The sequence below is a fragment of the Molossus molossus genome, unplaced genomic scaffold (genome assembly GCF_014108415.1).
Source record: "Molossus molossus isolate mMolMol1 unplaced genomic scaffold, mMolMol1.p scaffold_m16_p_10, whole genome shotgun sequence".
Taxonomy (NCBI): Eukaryota; Metazoa; Chordata; class Mammalia; order Chiroptera; family Molossidae; genus Molossus; species Molossus molossus.
The window spans coordinates 6,622,636-6,641,104 of record NW_023425345.1 but is presented as its reverse complement, the minus strand read 5'-3'; the positions used below and the strand labels follow the sequence as shown (position 1 = coordinate 6,641,104).

Genomic DNA, 18,469 nt, shown 5'->3' with positions numbered 1-18,469 from the left:
TTGGGGTACTTGGGGCACATGGAGGGGCAGTGCATTGTAGGGGCTGGGGAATCACACGGCACGGATATGGAATCTGAATCTGGCGTTAGCATTCATTAGCTGTGTAAGTTTGGGTAAATGATCTCATCTCTCTGTGCCTCAATTTCCTTACCTGTAAAATGGGGGTAGTATTAGTGCCTGCCTCCTAAGACTGTTGTGAGAATTAAATGAGTTGATTCTGACAGTGCACCTAGATAAGTCTTTGAGGGCTCACAGCAAACATTTGCTGAATGATAGTATCCGGTGGGCATGCACGAGGTGAACCCTAGCTGGGTGAGAGGATGAGGGCATGGGCTGGGGGGCAGCTGGGTTCCTCTGCCTTCTCAGCACTCCCCCTCCCTTCAGGCAGGGATGGGGTGCCTCCTCCCCAGACCTGGGTGGATGTTCTCTCCCTGCAGGCTGCTTCAAAGATAAGGCACTATATCCCAACGATCCTTGAGCCCACACACACCTGCACACACACCTGCACACCTGGCACACACCACACACACACCTGCACACCTGGACATGCAGGCCAAGCTACCTACGTTCTCAGCTCCGTACGCACGCAGGGATGGTGCAAGCTTACTGAAGGCCCAGGCGAGAGAGAATATTCGTTAAGCACGCACTCTGCGTCGGGTCTTGAGTGGGTACCTAACATACATTATATAATTTAATCCTCATCACAGCCCTTCAGGGTGTGTTTTTAGCTCCGACTGACAGAAGAGAAAACCGACGTTCAGAGAGGTGAAGTAACTTGCCCAGGCCATCCAGCTAGTGAGTCAGGGTGGACTTTGCAGTTAGTCTCACGCGAGGGCAAGCCCTGGCTTTGTCACTTACTGTGTGACCTTGGGCAAGAGCCTTGACCTCTCTGAGTCTCAGTTTCCGCATCCTGTAAAGTGGGAAGAGCAATAATAAAATCCAGCTCATAGGAATGCAGACTCACAGGCCCCGGACCTGCTACTGAATCAGAATGTGCGTGTTAACAAGGTCCTCGTAGCACAATCTGCATGTGCACGACAGTTTGTAAGATAAATGGAACAACATCTGCACTGTTTCTGACACTGCAAGGGGTATAGTAAAGATACAATTTTTATTATTGCTGATGTCCCACCCCATTCTGTCCAGACACAACTTCCCCACAAGTTGTTCTGGCTTCCCACTGAGGCTGGTGTGGTCTTAGTGCTAACATCTATCACAAGAAGCAGAAAATATCTGATTTGTTCCATGAACACGTATGTATTGACCTGTGAGTAAGCATACGGAACGACACTGTACCTACTAATACTTATGAGCTCTGCCTATGTGCCAGGTCCTCTTCTAAGTGCCTTCCATGGGTTAACCCGTCTAATCCTCATACCAACCCCACGAAACCATGGGCCTTGGCTTTGAGGAGAGTACACATACCTAAAGCAGACGTTGGCAGACTTTTTCTGCAAAGGAACAGATAATAAGTATTTTTGGCTTTGCTGGCCATGCGATGCGGTCTCTGTTGCAACTACTCAGCTTTGCCATGGTAGCATGAAGACAGCCATAGGCAATATGTAAACAAATGGTGTGCTTGTGTTCTAATAAAACTTTATTTATAGAAACAGTTGGTGGGCCGTATTTGGCCTGCAAGTTGCGGTTCGGCCGCCCCTGTCTGAGAGCATAATACACCGTACTGGGCAAAGGCTGCGCGGTCTGGAGCGGCGAGATGCATTGCTCTTGAGGACTGGGAGTCCAGTGAGTAAGTACAGACTGAGTGCCGGCCACCGTGCCGGCTTCCAGGCTGGGCGTGGAAGACAGAAAGAACGCAAAGCAGGCCTGGCCCATGTCTTTACAAAGTCTACATTCTCTTGGAGAAGATATATGCCATCAGATGATAACGCAGATAAATAATTATCAACCAGGATAGTGTTATGAAATAAAGATACCCGTATGACACCATGGAGGCTTATGACAGGCTAATGTTCATTGGGTGCGTAGCATATGTTGGGACTGTTCTAAGTAGTTGTCCAAGGCCACCAGCAAAGAGAGGGAGGAGCTGGGTTTGTAAACCCAGGCAGTCTGACGCTAGGCTCTGAGTGCCTAACCACTGCACTACCCTGCTTTCAGGCTGTATACTTCATGCCTCTCAGAGCCTCCTCTGAGCTCATGGGGGGTCATGGAGGCCTCCCCTGAGGCAGTGATGCTGGAGCCGACCTCTGATGGAAGGGGAGAAGCTAACGGGGTAGAACAGAGGCGGGGTGCAGGGAGTGTTCCGGGGAGAGGACGCGGCACAAGCAAGGGCTGGGGGAAGCATGGCTTGTTCAGGGAATGGAAAGGGGCTGGATCATAAGAAGCTGGTGGAGGGGCATGGGGGGACACTCAGGAAGATGAAGCAGGCTGGGGCTGGGCCACTCAGGGGTTCGTGGGTCACTGGGGACCTGGGGGTCATGCTCCAGAGCTTGCCTTTATCCTAAGAGCAATGGGAGCCAGTCAAGCAGCGGGACGGCCACAGTCTGGGTTGCATCTTAAGAAGCACAAGGTTAAGAAGGGGCCAAGGGCGGCTACCGGGAACCGGTGCGAAGGCTCTCCAGCTGACCACGTGGGGCAGGGTGTGGGCAGAGCTGGGCGGGTCTGGGGGATGTTGAAGAGGAGAATGAAGACTTGGTGCTGGGATGCCCTGGCTGGTTTTGCTCAGCGGTTAGAGCGTTGGCCTGCAGTCCTGAGAGTCCCGGGTTCGGTTTCCGCTAAGGGCACGTACCTCGGTTGCAGTTTGTCCCTGACCCCAGTTGGGGTCGTGTGGGTGGCAGCCACTTGATGTGTCTCTCTCACATCGATGTTTCTCTCTGTCTCTTCCTTTCCTCTCTCCCTCCTGCTCTATCTGAAGATAACTGCAAAAATGTCCTCGGGTGAGGATTAAAAAAAATAAAGAGTTGGTGCCGGGTGGACAGGGGTGGAAAAGGGAGTGGCGTTGAAGGTAACATCTAGGTCTCAGATTTGCCGGTGGGATGGATAACACTGCTTGTGAGACTGAGGATCAAGCCTGAGGAGCGAGGGGAGGGGAAGCCAGGTTTGGTCTGGAGGTGCTGAGTGTGAGGTGCTCTGGGAATATGCACGGGGAATGTAGAGGGGAGCTGGATGTGCAGGTTTGGGGCACAGAGGTGTGGTCTGGGCTGAAACTGTCGGGGGGGGGGGTGTCACAGAACTGAGCACAGGGGCGCGTCCCGTGGTAGAACAGTGTTTCGTGACTGGCTTGGGAAGACCTTGGGCACATCTCGTGGTGTCCCTGGGCCTCTGCTTCCTTGTCTGTGAAACGGGGCTGGAAATGCGAACTCAGTCTGCCTTACAGCCTGCAGGATTAGATAGGAAGGAGGACGCTGGCCGCTTTGAGCATGCAGAATGCTGCTACATGATACACAATGCATTGCTTTCTGTGCTGGTGACAAAGACGAAGAGGGTCATAAGTACCCAGGAGGGAATGACATCTTACCTTCTAGGTGGGGTGGCCTAAGCTGGAAATTCCATGCTAATTCTCCTTTTGGCCAAACTCTGCAGACAAAGCATTTCACCTTCCAGTGCCCACGGGCCTGGCACCTACGGCCGCCCTGCCGTGACTCTCCCTTCAGGGTGGCACGGCTGCAGGACACCTGAGCTGAAGGCCTGGTGGCTCCCACTCAGAGGAGGAGGGGTGCTCTGTGTGGGGGGCGGTCGGCAGACCCAGGCCCGGTGCCCACTCTGCCTGGCTCTCCACAGAACCTGAGCGTGTGCTTTTCCTTCTGTGGGTCCAGGTCTGCTCTCTGATGGGCCAGGACTACTGACCTTCAAGGTCCTGTATCCCCCAAGGCCTCCCGCAGGGCCCACTCAGGCAGGCCAGGCTGCCGTCACACCTATGCTCTGTGCCAGTCGTGGCCTTTAATCAAAACAATCATCATCGTCAGGTATAGGGAGGGTGGGCTCTGACCTTCTGAGCACGGAGTTAAGCTCTCTATGCCTGGTACCCCATGTGGGATTTGCTCCGTTCTGCCAGCACAGGTCACAGACGCACTGGGTTGGGAGGGGCTTCTAGGCTCTTGGGCATCTCTCCCTCTCTCCTCCTCCACACTGTGCTGGATGGGGTGGCCAGTGGCTGGCAGGGGGTGGGCTGCACCTGATGCGTGTGTAGGTGCATGTGTGTGAGTGTGAGAGAGTGTGTGAGTGTGAGAGTGTGTGAGTGTGAGAGAGTGTGTGAGTGAGTCTGTGTGTGTGAGTCTGTGTGTGAGTGTGAGAGAGAGAGTGTGTGTGTGTGAGTGTGTGTGTGCCTATGAGACAGTGTGCGGGAGATGAGAGAGAAAAGAAGGGAGGGGGGAGAAGGGAGAGAGAGGAGGTGCTACTGGAGGGAGAGGAAGACCTCAGAGGAAGAGGAAGACGGAGATGTAGATGAGGGAAGAGAGAGTCCAGAGTGGTGGCTGGGAGCAGGCGCTCCAGGTGCGACTGCCTGGGTCCAGCCTGGCCCTCGCACTGTGCGTGTCCTCTGTGCCTCCCCTCCCTCACCTGTGCAATGGGGCCACCACAGTACCTTCCTCTCCGGGAGGCTGTGCGGAGGGATGAAGACCATGTGTGACAGTGTCAGGCCTGGCGCAGACGCAGTGCGGCGTCCAATGAGCGCTCGCCGCACAGTGACATGTGGAAGGAACTGGAAGCCCCGTGAGCCCCTCCGGGAGCGCCATCTGTGAGGTCCTGGGTGCTTTCCCAGCTCCTGTCCTCTCTGGGGCTGGGGATCCGCTGCAGGATCAGGAGGGAGCGGCCTGAGCGCATCCCCCTCGCTCGCTGCCGCCCGCCCCGAGCCTCAGCTGCCTCTCATGGTGCAGGGAGAGGGTCGGGCACTGGCTCAGAGGCTGCCGTGAGGGGGCCGGAGTCAACACATCTGAAGCCATTAGAACAGCCCCGGTACCGGTACCGGGGAGCACCGGGAAATGTCGGTTCTCCCCCCAGCAGAGCGTATTGTCGCTGCACTTCCCGGCCTCGGTTCCCTGGGTTGGTGTTGGTTCCAGGGTAGCTGTGACTCATGCCCCGCTCATGAAGTCAGCGTGGTGGCTGCAGCCAGCACTGAATGAGTGAGCCAGGACAGAACAGAGACCCGACGTGTGCGAGTGGGCGGAGGGCCGGCGCCGCTGGGTGACACGCTGGCTCCGGTCGCACGGGTGTGAGCGAGCACCGGGTGCACTCAGCAGGCTCCCTCACGGCAGGGTGTGGCCACCCAGTCTTAGCCGTGCTGACCACGCTCACCTCTGGTGGGAATGTCTCTCAGAACAATTTGCTAAAGGGGCTGCAGGGCTGGGACAGTGGCCAGGAGCACTGGGCCCTGCATACCTTCCCGGGAGGCAGGTGGCATCCCAGGCAGTGTAGTGGGCGGGGGTAAGTCCTTCCACCTCTCGGTGCCTCGGTGTTTCCTCATCTGTAAAGTGGGAGGATGGGGCTGTGTGGGTGGCTCCAATTTCAGGAGCCGGGAGGATGCATCCCTGTGCTTCTAAACTCTAACTTGAAGGAGGGGGTGACGGACTCTCTCATGTGCTCCCCAGGGCAGCTGGGAAGCCCTGACGAAGCACCACCCTAGCCCTTGGCTCATTGCATCCTCAGAGTCTCCCAGCGGACTGGTGTTCGTCCAGGCTCAGAGAAGTCGCGTAACTTGCCCAAGGCCACAGAACAGACCTCACCTCGAATTCAGGACCTTTCACTCTAAATCCCACGCTCAGACCTTGACACCTGGTATTGCCCATACTTAGGTACCTAGGAAACCCCTCGGTGCCTGGTGGGACTGGCAGAGGAGGGCGGAGAAGGGGGGACAGGGAGGACAGGGGTTTGCTGAGGCTGGGAAGGGTGGCTTTGGCTTGAGACCCAGCGTCCACCTCTGTCCTCATTCTGGGGAGAGGGTGAGTGTGCGAGGGGCCCTAGGGAGGGTGGGTTCTCATTTATTCATTCAGCAAACTGGGTGGGGTGGGGAGGACTCTATTTGCAGCTACTCAGAGGGGTGGCTGTTCACAGTGTGTTGGGGAGGGAGAAGAATCTATGACAAAGCGTGACGTGCAGGCTGGGAAACACAGTGGTCACCGCCCTGCGACCCAGCCCCCTCCTACCTCCCGGCCTCGGAGAAGGGCAGGGCTGCTCCGTCTCCCAGCCAGCGAGTCCCCGTTCCCTCTCCTCTCCCCAGCCGGCTGTCAGTCAGCCCTGCCGGCTCCCTTCAGATATCCAGAGTCGGACCCCTTCTCAATCCCCTTCCCTGCTCCAGCCCGGCCCCCCTGCATTCCAAGCCTGGACTGTGGCCGTCACCTCCCGGTCTCCCTGCTCCTGCTCAGACCCCACGGTCAGTCCTGCAGCAGGAGCAGAGTGATGCCGTGGGCACGGCCGAGAGTCCTCACCTCTCCTCCGCGCAGCCTTCCCGAGGCCCCTCTCAGCGCGAAACCGGCCTCCCACCCGCCGGCGCGCCCTCTGCCTGACCACGTGGCCCCTGGCTGTCCCCGAGCCCGCCGGCTTCAGACACTGCACGGCTGTTCCCTCGGTCCGGAATGCTCTTCCCAGCACACCTGCAGGGCCAGACACGCTCCCTCACCTGCTTTAGTCTCCTTCCGGTGAGGACCTTTCTGATCCCCTCTGAACGCCGAGGCCCTCTTGGCCTTGTCTGTCCTCAGTCTACCCTTTGTGCCTCTCACTGTGTCATACGCAACAGGAACGCCTGAAGCCTGCAAGGGCTGATGCCTGCCGTGATCTGGGCTGGTGAGGAGCTGTCCTCTGTTGACTCACTTAAGCCTCATTACAGCCCTAGGAAGGTACCAGTGACCGCTGTCCCCACTGCGAGGAACCCGAGGCCCAGGAAGGTTAAGCAAGGAGTGCAGAGCTGGATTCGAACCAGGCAGTGAGTGTGAAAGCCTGCTGTTAGGTTCTCCGGCCTCCCGTGGTGGCCAAGTTCAGCAGCGTTCTCCTGCAGATCACCTTCACGCCAGCCGTCCCTGCCCTGGTCGCTTTTCTCCTCCCCTTCCTGACGGGTGTCTGCTCCCGGCCCAACGCTGCCCGGGAGCCTTCCTCAGTGACCCTCTGGGAAGGTGTCGGCTCCTAGTTCAAGTGGAATCAAGCGAGAGCTCTCTGGGTGGGGAGGGGCAGGCCCTGCCGTCCCCTGTCCTTCTGTTCACTCTGGCACTGGAAAAAGAGTGACTTGGTGACTTTAGTAAGGCCCTGTTACGGTAGCTGTGTGTGTGTGTGTGTGTGCACGCACGCGTGTGCCCTTGTGACCTCTGGGTGCCAGCCCTCCACTCTCCTGGACAGAGTGTGTCGGGGACAGCAGCTGACCCTCGGCCCATCACCTCCGGCCCCAGGTTCTCACTCCCTGGAGAGCCTGACCCCACCCTGCAGTCCTGGGCTACAGGTGACCACAATCCGGTGAGTTTTGGGGTCTAGCATACAGTAGGTGCTTAATATACGACTGGAAGGGAATTTATGTTCTCTGATCTTCTTGCCCTGCTTTAAATCCCATCGGGGCAACGGGAAATACACTCCCATTTCCTGGACACAACACACACACACACGCACACGCACACACACATTCACCACGCGGGGACCCACAGGCACACAAGCAGACATGTGCAAACACACAGGCACTTACGCATTCAGACAGGCAGACATGCAGATGCACGGACACTGAAGGACAGAACACAACGCAGACTCATCCCCTCGTGCACAAGGTCAGGCACGCAGACACATCGACAGTCATAGGAAGTCACACCCTGGCCCACCGCCTCCGCTCTGCACCACGCCCCTCGAGCGTTGGTGAGGACTAAGGAGAGGGAGGCGCCCTAGCAGACGCACCGACGGCCCCATGAGCGGCTGGGAAGACAGTCTGGTCACCACCGGTTCCTGGGTAAGCTCGCAATACCGAGGGCCATGCTGGCCACAGCTTTGTAGGCCCAGATGTTGGGAGGCCCAGGGTGGGGACCAGGGCTTGTTGGAGCTGTTCCTCTATGTCACTAGGGAGCCCTGGACTCAGTGCTCAGGAGAAGCTGTGGAACTCCTCAAACGTTCTTGGGGATCGGGGAGTGAGGGCATGTGTTCGTTCGTGGGGCAGGGGATCCTTCAAGAGTGATCCCTGTCTTCTAGCTTCTCACCCAACCAGATCGGAGCTTAGTCGAGAATGCTAGGAACTCACATCTTCCTGCTATAAAAACTTACTTTTATCGTCTAGCTCAAGCCTGGCCTGCTGTAGGTCAGGTCAGCAGCCACGCCCAGGGCCACCTGTTCCTGTAGATGAAGCCTTTCCTTGGAGCACAGGCACCCGGATTCGCCCTGTCTGTGCCACGCCTGTGCCACCAGGGTAGCTGAGTAGTTGGGACAGACTATAGCCCGCAAAGCCCAACACAGTCACTATCTGCCCTTTTACAGAAGAAGTTTGCTGACCTCCTGTTATAGATGCTCAAACATATTGTTGGATTTAGTCAGCTCAGACCCTCAGACCCTGCACTGCTAATACATGTTCGAGTGCTTTGTCCGGGGACAAAATGAACCCGACCCCCTAAACCCTTCTCTCTTTAAGATTAAGGGAACGGAGAAATAGCGGAGGTCGGGAATAGTCACTGAACAAGCCTATATTTTCCCTTATTTAACAAACAGCACTGATTGAGGATCTACCATGTTCCAGGAGCTGTGCTAGGCACAGCAAAGACTGGGAGTTTCTGCCGCAAGCACTTGGCACCCAGCTGTGCCCTGGGCCTGGGGCTCACCTTTGCTCCCCCTTCCACCCCCGTGTGCAGGACGCATCTCCGCGTGGGGATCTCCCACCCCAGCTGATTCTCTGACGGTCCTCCCCCCAGGCTGTGTGCCATGGAGTCAGTATCCCTAGGACCACAGACTGTCTCTCATTCATTCACCTTGATCTCCTCGGCCCTGAGCACAGGGTATAGCCCACTGACGGTGTCCAGTCTGCCTCCAGGCACCCCAGGCTCCTTTGGGAGCCAGACGTGGTAACAGGGACACAATCGAATGGCCCTGTAGGAATTCCATTTAAGGGCAGTCTCTTGCAGAAATTCATACAAATAAACGATGGGCATTGTAAGATATCCCCCCCCCCCCCCCGCTTTAAAAGAAATCTATAAATTACATCATATTCCCTTCCTTTCTCTTCCCAGTTGCCTGGCTAACTTCATGTTCTGTGGGCTTTTCAATGAGACCCAGATCCCAGGCTGACCCGAGGCTGGCTTTGAAGTGAGGAGTAATTACTGAAAGAATTGGGTGATCCATAGAATAAAATGCCTCCTACATTTTTCATAAATGTGATCTGAGGGTAATGCTAACCACTCTGCCTGGGGCGGGGAGGGGGCAGAGAATGGGGGCGCCCCTGGGAGGGGAGGGATCTCGGGAAGAGCGAGCCTGAGAGCGGGGGGTGGGGGTGGGGTTGGGGGGGACCTGCAGCCACTCTGCTCCCGCTTTGCTGTCCCAGGTGTCAAGGACCCTCAGCCCCTCTCTGGGAAATTCCTTCCTCAGGGAACATTTCATCCTGTTAGTTTTTGTCGATTCTTGACAAATTTTTTCTGGGACTCAAATGCTTTCTCTTGATAATGTGTCTCAGATGGATTTAAGATTGCAGCTATTACATCAGGATTTAACTTTGACTTGGCTTGTGGGGGAAGAAAAAAAAATCTCATTTGTTGTTTCAGTAGACGTTCTAGGCTGGCACTGCTTGGTGTTTCTTCATTCGGTTATTCAAGAAATATTTACTGAGGGCGCTGGGCTGACAATATAATGCAAACAAAACAGGAAGAGCCGCTGGCCTGGCAGCTTTGGTCGGACCATGAGGGAGATGGTTGCTCAAATAGAGAAAGACCTTACAGCATGACACAAGTGCTGTGCCCTGGGAATCTGTTCAGGGGCATGGAGGACTTCCTGGAAGAGGTGATGTTTCAGCTGAGACCTGGTAAATGAGTAGGAAGGAGTTTGCCAGACGAAGAAGGGAGGGAAAGGTGCTGTAGGCAGGGGGATCAGCATGCATGGAGGTTTGGCCTCTGGACAGAAGGGAAGTGGGGAGGCTCAGTTTTTTCTGCCCTCTGCTGAGACAGGGACCGTTAGACGGTCCTGGTGTTTGGCGCACTGAAGGTTGGAGGGCAGGACCCGTCACCGTGAAGGAGATAAGAAATGGCATGCACTCACGGAGGAAATATTCTGCTGTGTCAGCTTCGTAATCTGTATCCTCTGGGAAGTGATCAATTTGCTTGCAGAGACCTTTGAAGTTCCCTGGAAAACAAGGTAGGAAAGGGCACATGAGACATCACAGTTTCTGGGGTTCAGCACCCACTGGCTTCTTCCTGACCTCTCACTCTTCTGAAGCTGGCCCAGCCCTCTCCCTCACCCTGGAGTGAAGGCATTGCTTTGTCTGTCTGGATGTCCTCCTGGTAGATCAAAACACGCCCCTTCCCCTCCAGCGTGCGGAGAGGATCTAAGGCTGAAGACTTCAAAACCCAGCTTTCCACCGAGGCCGCTCAGGTTAGCTGAAGCTTGGCGGGCGGTGGAGGTTTGATTCGGGGCTGGGGACTACCACCGAGGAGGCCCGTGATGATGAACCGGGTGCGTGTGTGCGCCTCCGTGCTCCAGCTCGGTGGGAGTCTCCCCGCAATTTGCACGAGAGAAAGAGATCACTTTCCAAAGCAGCAGCCTGGAGACTGGCGGGGTATCCCCACAGCACTTCAGATGAACTTGCAAAGCACCATCCCATCTGCAGGGCTCGGAACTCAGGCCCCCCGTCCCCAACTGCTCTGAAACCCCGGGTGAGCCCGCACGGGGGGCTGGGCTCTCTGCCAGGCTCCTGGACTAACTCATTCTGGCTCTGCCACAGGCCTCTGGAGGGGCATTGCCATCCCCATGTTACAGGTGGAAAACTGAGGCTCAGGGAGGCCGAGTACTGAGTAAGTATGCACGCCAGGGAGTGATGGAATCAGGGCTTCTGACTGTAAATATTTGCTCGGTGAGAAGGTGAGAACTGGCCCGGTGGGCAGCCCCGGTCAGTGCCACAGCAGGCCCCGCCAGCAGTCGCTAAGTGACCGCGCGGACTGCAACGCGGTCTCCATACAAACAGACGCGGAGGACAGACTTCACCACCACGTCCGCCTCATGGCAGCAGAGACTGTGTGTCCCCAGCACCAGCACCGGTACACGTGTTGGCTACCTTCCCCCGCGCAGGGTGAAAGTCAGGTTCGGGAGCCGGACCACTTGGGTCCAGCCCAGCCTCCCCGGGACACCTCGGTTCCCTCACCGAGAGCGAGAGCGGAGGAACTCCGCCTCCGCACGGTCGGGGGTAGATGAGCTGACAGGTACCGAGTGCGCAGAGCAGAGCCTGGCGCAGTCGTGGACGTGCTCGGGGCGTCGCCGAGACAGAAGTGGGCTGGATGGTGCTCAGCCTCTGGCACTGGGCTTTTCCTGGGACGGTAGCTGATAGAACCTACTGAATACAGTCCTCAGGACGTGTTAGCAGTTTATTTTCCGTAGAATTCTGAGCCACGTATCCCGTAAAGAAGGCTTTCCTATACACGGTAGACATTATTTAGGGATTTTAAAGCATTATAACACTGACCCGTATATAGTACATATACCTGCATACATAGGACAAAAGTGTACTTACATGAAGACAAGTGTTTTAGATATTTCTAGCTATTATTATATGCTACACGTTACGGAGACGACGGTCGACACCCTCCTCCCCCATTCACTGTCTCTGTACCAAATTCACCTCCTCTGCTGACTTCTGCAAGAAAAACAATTCCCCAAAGCATTTCGGGACTTCTGGTAAGTCCACAGAAGCTTTGTAGGGTCCCAAGAGCACAGCATTTCATGCAAAACGCTCCCACAGGGTAGGCCTCGTCTCTGAGTGTTCTGGGCAGTCCCTCTCCTCGCTCCCTCCTCCCCCGACTTGTCTCCTGCTTCTCTGTCCTCCCGAGCTCGTCGCTCTGCCCCCTGCATCTGGGTCCGTGACCAGGAGGCCTCAACCTCCCCGCGGTAGCTTCCTCTCCCCTTTCCAACCACACGGTCCTCTCCTGAGTGCCTTCATACCAGCTGCTGAGAGGATACACTAGCCTCCCTATTGTTAAGATTACAAATCAGTGTGTTTGAAAAGCACTCTGCGAAGCACTTTCATTTTTTCTCAATTCAATCTGACAAATATTTCATCAGCGCCAACTTGATGCCAGGCATCTTTATAAGGAAGCCTGCAGGAGGCGAGGCGTGGAGAGCGGTCCTGATGTGCCCCAAGTCTCCTAACAAATCAGGGGGAGTGCTCAGTCCCAAGCCGAGGGCTCGCAGGTGGAGCCTCCGCACCCCTCTGCTCAGGGCTGCCCACCGCACCCGCTGCCACGCAGCCTGGCGGCCCCTGCACACGCCTGGCCTCAGCCACAGGGCTGGCTGGGGGCTCCTAGCACGGCGCCGAGCACGGAAGAAGGGTGAAGAGATGTTTGCTGAGAGGCCACGTGAAATAACCAGCCGCCCAGACCTCTCCTGTGAGGTCCAGTGGGTATTCACTGCCTATTTGATGTCTCCTCGTGGACATCTTTTTGTTTTAAATCCTCACCTGAGGACATTTTTGCATTCATCTTCAGATAGAGAGCGGGGGAGGGAGGAAGAGAGAGAGAGGAACATCGATGTGAGAGAGACACATCTACTGGCCACCACCCACACGACCCCAACTGGGGCTGGGGACAAACTGCAACCAAGGCACATGCCCTTAGCAGGAACTGAACCCGGGTCTCTCTGGTCCGCTGGCTGATGCTCTAACCACTGAGCAAACTGGCCAGGGCCTCCTAGTGGATATCATAAAGGCACTGTAGGCTCAGCAGGTCCAAACCTGAACTCATGATCCTTCCCTCAAGCCTGGTCGTCTGGAGGCACCAAGTTGCTCGGTGAACGTCTCTCCATCGCTTCCTGATGTCAGCCTGAGCCCAGTCATCACCGCCGCCATCTCCCCCTCACCGCAGGTCCCATCCTGCAAGACATCCTGCTGTGCTAGCTTCTCAGCGTCTCTCAAACTCATTGATTGCTCTCGATTGACAGCGTCACCCACTGCCAGGCCACCTTGCTTGCTTCCCTGGAGGACTGCAACAGCTTCCCCGGTGGTCATTTTGCACGCCCTCTTACCCCGCTCTACAGAGTTATCATAGTGGTCCTTGAAAATGCCAATCTGATTCTTCCACCTCCAGCTGAAAATACTCCACAGCTTCCCAGTGCTCTCAGCAAAAAGCTCACCATCTTTAACAGGGCCTGACCCAACCTCTGTTTGGCCTCACCTCTCTGTGTACATGTCATCCGGGTCTTCCTTCCTGCATGCTCCTTCCTACCACAGGATCTTTGCACATGCTGGTCTGGCTGCTCGAGCTCCTACCACATCCTTTGTTGTCTCCTTCCTTCTACCTCCCTCTGCCCCCTGCACTGTGCTAGTGGGATGTCTACCACCCTGCTGGCTGCTAGGTGTTGGGGGGAGAGGTTAAGGCATGAGTGATGCTGGGCGGAGTGTTGTAGTAGAGGGAAGAATTGGCCCAGAGAAAGGAGGGAGCAATGCAGGAGCAATGTGAGGGGGGATGAGGTCTAGGACGGAAGTGCAAGGGTGGTCTTTGATGGGGTGGGTGGTGGTGTTCACTGCACCAGGAGGGCAGGAGACACCTGTGGGTAGACATGGTGGTAGCTGGTGACACTACTCTTCTGGTGGCTTCTGTCTTCTTGATGAAATGGAAGCAGGATCATCCACTGAGAACGAGGAAGGCGAGGCAGGGCTGGAGATTCGAGGAAGGAGGAAGGGAGTCAGATTTTTCTCCAAGAGAGTGGGAGAGAGAATGGGCCGCTCAAGACATGCAGTATGTGTGTTGGTGGCTTCACGGTCCCTCTTGAGATCCCGTGGTTTCCTCAGGCCACGTTTAAGTGTGTTGCTACAATTGATCTGGCTGGAGGTGGCCTTTAACCAGGATGGGGGTCTGTGCGGTGAGTGCAGGAAGGGGAGGGAGTGATTATGAAAGCGGACAGACCCTACGCTGGATAAGAGAACAGTGGAAAGGGGGCTGTCAGCGCACAGGAAGCCTAGCGTGGGGGTCAGGGAACTGCAGAGTCAGGGGCTCATGCAAGCTGAAAGGGTGGGGCACAGGAGCCCAGCAGTGGATTCGAAAGACTGAGATGAGGAGTGTGGTTGCTGGTACTCTCAGGGTCAAGTGTAAGCCCATGAACTGGGCTCAGGTTGCAAGGAGGTAGGGGTGACATTCAAAGTATTTAGCAACTACAGTTCATTCTTGTTTTCTATGAACATCAAGTATATATTACGAAACTGCTTACTGCGTTAAAAGTTGAAGTGCGAATGATTCATCAAATTATTCTAATAAGCCTCAAATTATTGGTTGTTTTTTTTAGAAATTATTGGTGTGATCTTTTGATGATGAGCCTCTTACAAGCTAAATGATGGCCCTGTCTGGACCGTGACTTGACGCGGGGGAACCACACCAGACGCTCCCGGCCCTGCTCTGCGACAGTGGGTCATTCCATCCCGGCGAACACTGCATCTTAGTACTGATTCTCTCCTAATCCAGTCACTGGGGGACTTCTCTGTGAAAATAGCTTCTGTCCTCAGCCACCCAGGAGGCAGGGACGGGTGGTGCTGGGGTGGGGGAGGGGCGTGGTGAGCAGAGGGCAGACGCCTCGGAGCTGGCTCCCGCAGCCGTGGGGTGAGCACTGCCTCACCCACCATGCAGGGCTGCCGGGAGGGTCTGCTCTTCTCGGGCCCTGAGCACCTGCTCCCAGATGTGCTTGGGCCGGGCCTCGGGGTTGGTAGAGCTGCAGGCCGGAGGCACAGAGCTCCCCATCTCCCCATCCTTAGGGAGCAGGGAGAGCAGATGGGGCCTCAGCCCGTCACTCCGCTGCCCTCTTCCCTGACTCACTGGGGCTGACTGGTGCAATAGGTGGATTTCAGTATTTAAGGACCAGTGGGCGGGACTGGTAATCTGCTGGCTGAGGCAGGGGGCGAGGCCAGGTGCTGGGGGACTGGGAAGTCCTCCAGGAGGATTGCCTGCAGGAGGCGCCTTGGAGAATGAGGCAGGGCAGTGCCAGGTCCTCCAAGGAGGTGTGCCCGGGGCCGGTGGCGGCTTAGGAAGTCAGTAGAGGAGGCCAGGGCGATGTTCAGAGGGGCAGGGAGTTTGCAGAAGAGGCTGAGGAATGGTCTGGAAACAGCATGAGGAGCAGGGCTGTGGGCCACGGACTGCGGGGGGGAGGGCCCAGGGCAAGGATGGGGGCCTGGGAGGTTGGAGATCGGGTCAGATCAGGGAACGAACGGAGCTCTGAGGGACAGATGATTAGTAGGGAGAATGACGGAGGTCACTTGGGTCCCAGGCCATAGCAGGATTGGTCTGCACGGCCTCTGAGGCTGGCGGTGGTATGAGGGTCGGCTGGATGTGTAGAGCAGCGGTTCTCAACCTGTGGGTCGCGACCTCTTTGGGGGTCGAACGACCCTTTCACAGGGGTTGCCTAAGACCATCGAAAACACATATTTCCAATGGTCTGAGGAACGAGACACCGCTCCTCTGTCCGTCTCCAGGCGGGTCCGCCCACATGCAGACGCCCACATACAACGGGAGCACCTGTATTAAGGTCGGGCACTAGGAAGGTTGAGAACCGCTGGGGTAGGGGATCTCCAGGAGCACTTGGAGCTCTGAGGCCCTGGTCTCAGGCTGACTGACATGGGATGAGGCTCCCGAGGGGAGGTGGTACCAGTGTCACTCAATCATCTCTAGTGGAATTTAAATTTGGTAGAAATCTCAGTCAACGGACATCACTGCAGTCAACGAAGAGTGGTGTAATCTTGTTTTCCTGTTGCCAGCCTAGAGTTCTTCTGTATTTCCTTTTGAATGGTGGTCATCAAGCCCAGGGGTTGTATGGCTTCAGGCATAGATGGATCCAGGGGCTCAAAAAATCTGGTGTTGGCTTTCCTGTCAGTTGGCTTCATTCTTAGGCAGGCTCTCTCCCCAAACAGAGGCTAAGGGCTAAGTGTCTGGCCCTGGGGTGTAGGAGGGACATCTAACCTGACCCTACCCTTCAGGGACACACAGTCTGGGGGAAAGACAGACAGTGCAGTCTGGGGTGTAATTTACTAGAATGCGATGTCTCACATACTACATTAGGGATGTGCACGCCTTAGGGGAGCGGAGTTGCCGAGCTAACACTGATGGGGTACCGACTGTATGATGTGTCCTCTACCCGAACTGCTGAAGACAGAGGAAAAGATACTTTCTGTCCCCACAGAACTTGCAGTCTGCAGCGGGGCACACTGCAGGGCAGCAGGATGCGTGTTGTGACAGAGCAGAGCCTGTCTGGGTGCACACAGTGGGTGCATATCTCGATGCGTGCGTGTGCAGGTGTTGATACGGGCCTCCCGAGGAGGAGGCTGAGCTACTACAGAAGGTGGTGGAGGAGTCAGCCAGGAGAAGCTGGTCAGGGTGCGCATGCGTGTACCCATGTGTGTGTGTGTGTGTGCATGTGCGGGTGTTGACACGGGCCTCCCGAGGAAGAGGCTGAGTTACTACAGGAGGTGGAGGAGGAGTCAGCCAGGAGAAGCCGGTCAGGGTGCGCGTGCATGTGTGTGCCCGTGCATGTGTGTGCCCATCTGTGTGTTGGGGTGTGTATGTGTGTGTTGGTGTGTGTGTATTGGGGTGTGTGTGTGCCCGTGTGTGTGTGTTGGGGTGTGATGAGGAAGTGGCAGAGGGTGAGAAGGGATTCTAGGAGGAGGAACCAACAAGAGCAAAGTCAGGGAAGTGCTGGGCACACTGGAGGAACAGACCGTCTCGGGGGTCAGAGGAAGTTCCCCAGGGCAGTTGGGGGTAACGAGGAAGCCTGAAGGTCGTGGAATGCCGGAGCTGACCTGTACCGGCTCGTGGGAGCTGACTGTTGGTGTATTTTCCTAACTTACATTAGAAGCCTGAAGTCAGCCACGGTGGGAAGTCAGCCACAGGAATTGGCAAGTAGTACAACTCGAGGTCCCCTTCACCGCCCAGAGAGCCAGCACACCGGTGGATGAAGGGCCACCCCGCGTGATGGGGTTGGCTGGTGTAAAGACATGACGTCCTGGTGGGAATGGAGATTTCCAAAAACATTGCTTCCACTTGGAGTGCAGGATGGACGAGGGTGAGGGCAGAAGGTGCTGGAGGGGGACCGGGCCAGATGCGCAGGGCCTGTGGTCCAGGCTGGACGGCCCACACCCACACAGGCATCCGCTTTGAGCTTTTGGAGGATGAGGAGAGAGTGTAGGGGAGACTCTCCCACGATGAGCAATAAGTGATTGTGCTCCCATTATTCCCAGCAACCACAGGGTCTCTGCTGCACCCCCACCCCAGAAGGGCAGCGACGCCCCACCAACCCTTTGAGCTCAGGCCAAGCCCGGACAGAAAGGCCCAGGGCTGCGCCGCAGGTACTGCAGCTCTGCCTCCAGGAACTGAGCGGCTCATGCTGGAAATCTCAGCCTGCAGGTATTAAGAGGTTAAGGAGGAGGTTTCACCAGCTCTGTAAAAAGCACATTAATATCTCACAACACCAACTGCTGTCTCATGTCTGAGATACAATAAGCTCTTCCTAAACCTGGTCATTAAGGCTGCACAGGCGCTGTTCTAGTTCCCGTGTTCACAAGGAGTTGCAGGAGCAGCGAGGGAGCTGGGAGGGCGCGGCCGGAGGGGCTGCGGCTCGGGTGGAGGCTGGCTCAGTCATGTCGGAAGTGCAGCAGATGAAAGGTTTGGTGGGAGCTGCTTTCTCTGTGTTTTAACCTGTTCTGCACCTGCCCCTTGCTTTGCTGGCAGGGCCCTCCTTGAAGGCAGGGGTTCAGGAGACCTTGAGCAGGTGGGCGCTGCCTGGCTCGGCCCCCCTGGAACACCAGCCCCCAGCACAGTGCTGGCACCAGCGGTGTTGGAGGGTTGGGACGACAGCCTATGTGTTTGCTCTTTTGCCTGCTGTTCATTTATTCATCCATTCGTTCATTGTTTTGAGTGCCTACTATGTGCTAGGTCCTGGGCAGACACTGGGTGGGGTTAGGATGGGGTAAGACATCTGCGGGCTGCCTTCCTCTTTCCCCAAGTCGGCCCTTTCTGTTTGCCCTGAACCCCACCCCTGACGTCCTGACCCCACAGGGAGACTTGCTCACACGGTCTCCAGTAGTGTCCTGTCCTCATCCTGTCATGCTTGTCTTCAACTACTTCTTTAGTTCCTTCCATGTGATGCGGGGGAAGGAACTGTGCTCCAGACTCAGAAAGATCTGGCTTCTAAGCCTGGCTCTGCTAGCTATTAGCTGTGTGGCTGTGAGCAAGTTATGTGACCTCTCTGTGCCCTAGTTTCCTTAGCGGTAGAAAAGGGATATTAACGTTTGTCCTGTGAGATGATTCTGAGGACTCATGAGATGACAGAAGGGAAGGCCCCTGGTGTGTTCCTAACCCAGAGCAGGCATTCAAGGAATGTGGTTCTTCCTTCT

The 18,469-nt window shown here is 56.2% G+C and overlaps 1 protein-coding gene across 1 annotated transcript in view; it reads right to left on the bottom strand.

The window, feature by feature from the left end:
- Window positions 1-18,469, bottom strand: part of CACNG2 (calcium voltage-gated channel auxiliary subunit gamma 2) — a 113,384-nt gene that overhangs the window by 2,498 nt on the left and 92,417 nt on the right. The window contains exon 2 of the mRNA XM_036252459.1: window positions 10,153-10,236. Coding sequence (XP_036108352.1) covers window positions 10,153-10,236 — 84 coding nt within the window. The remainder of the gene's footprint in view (window positions 1-10,152; window positions 10,237-18,469) is intronic.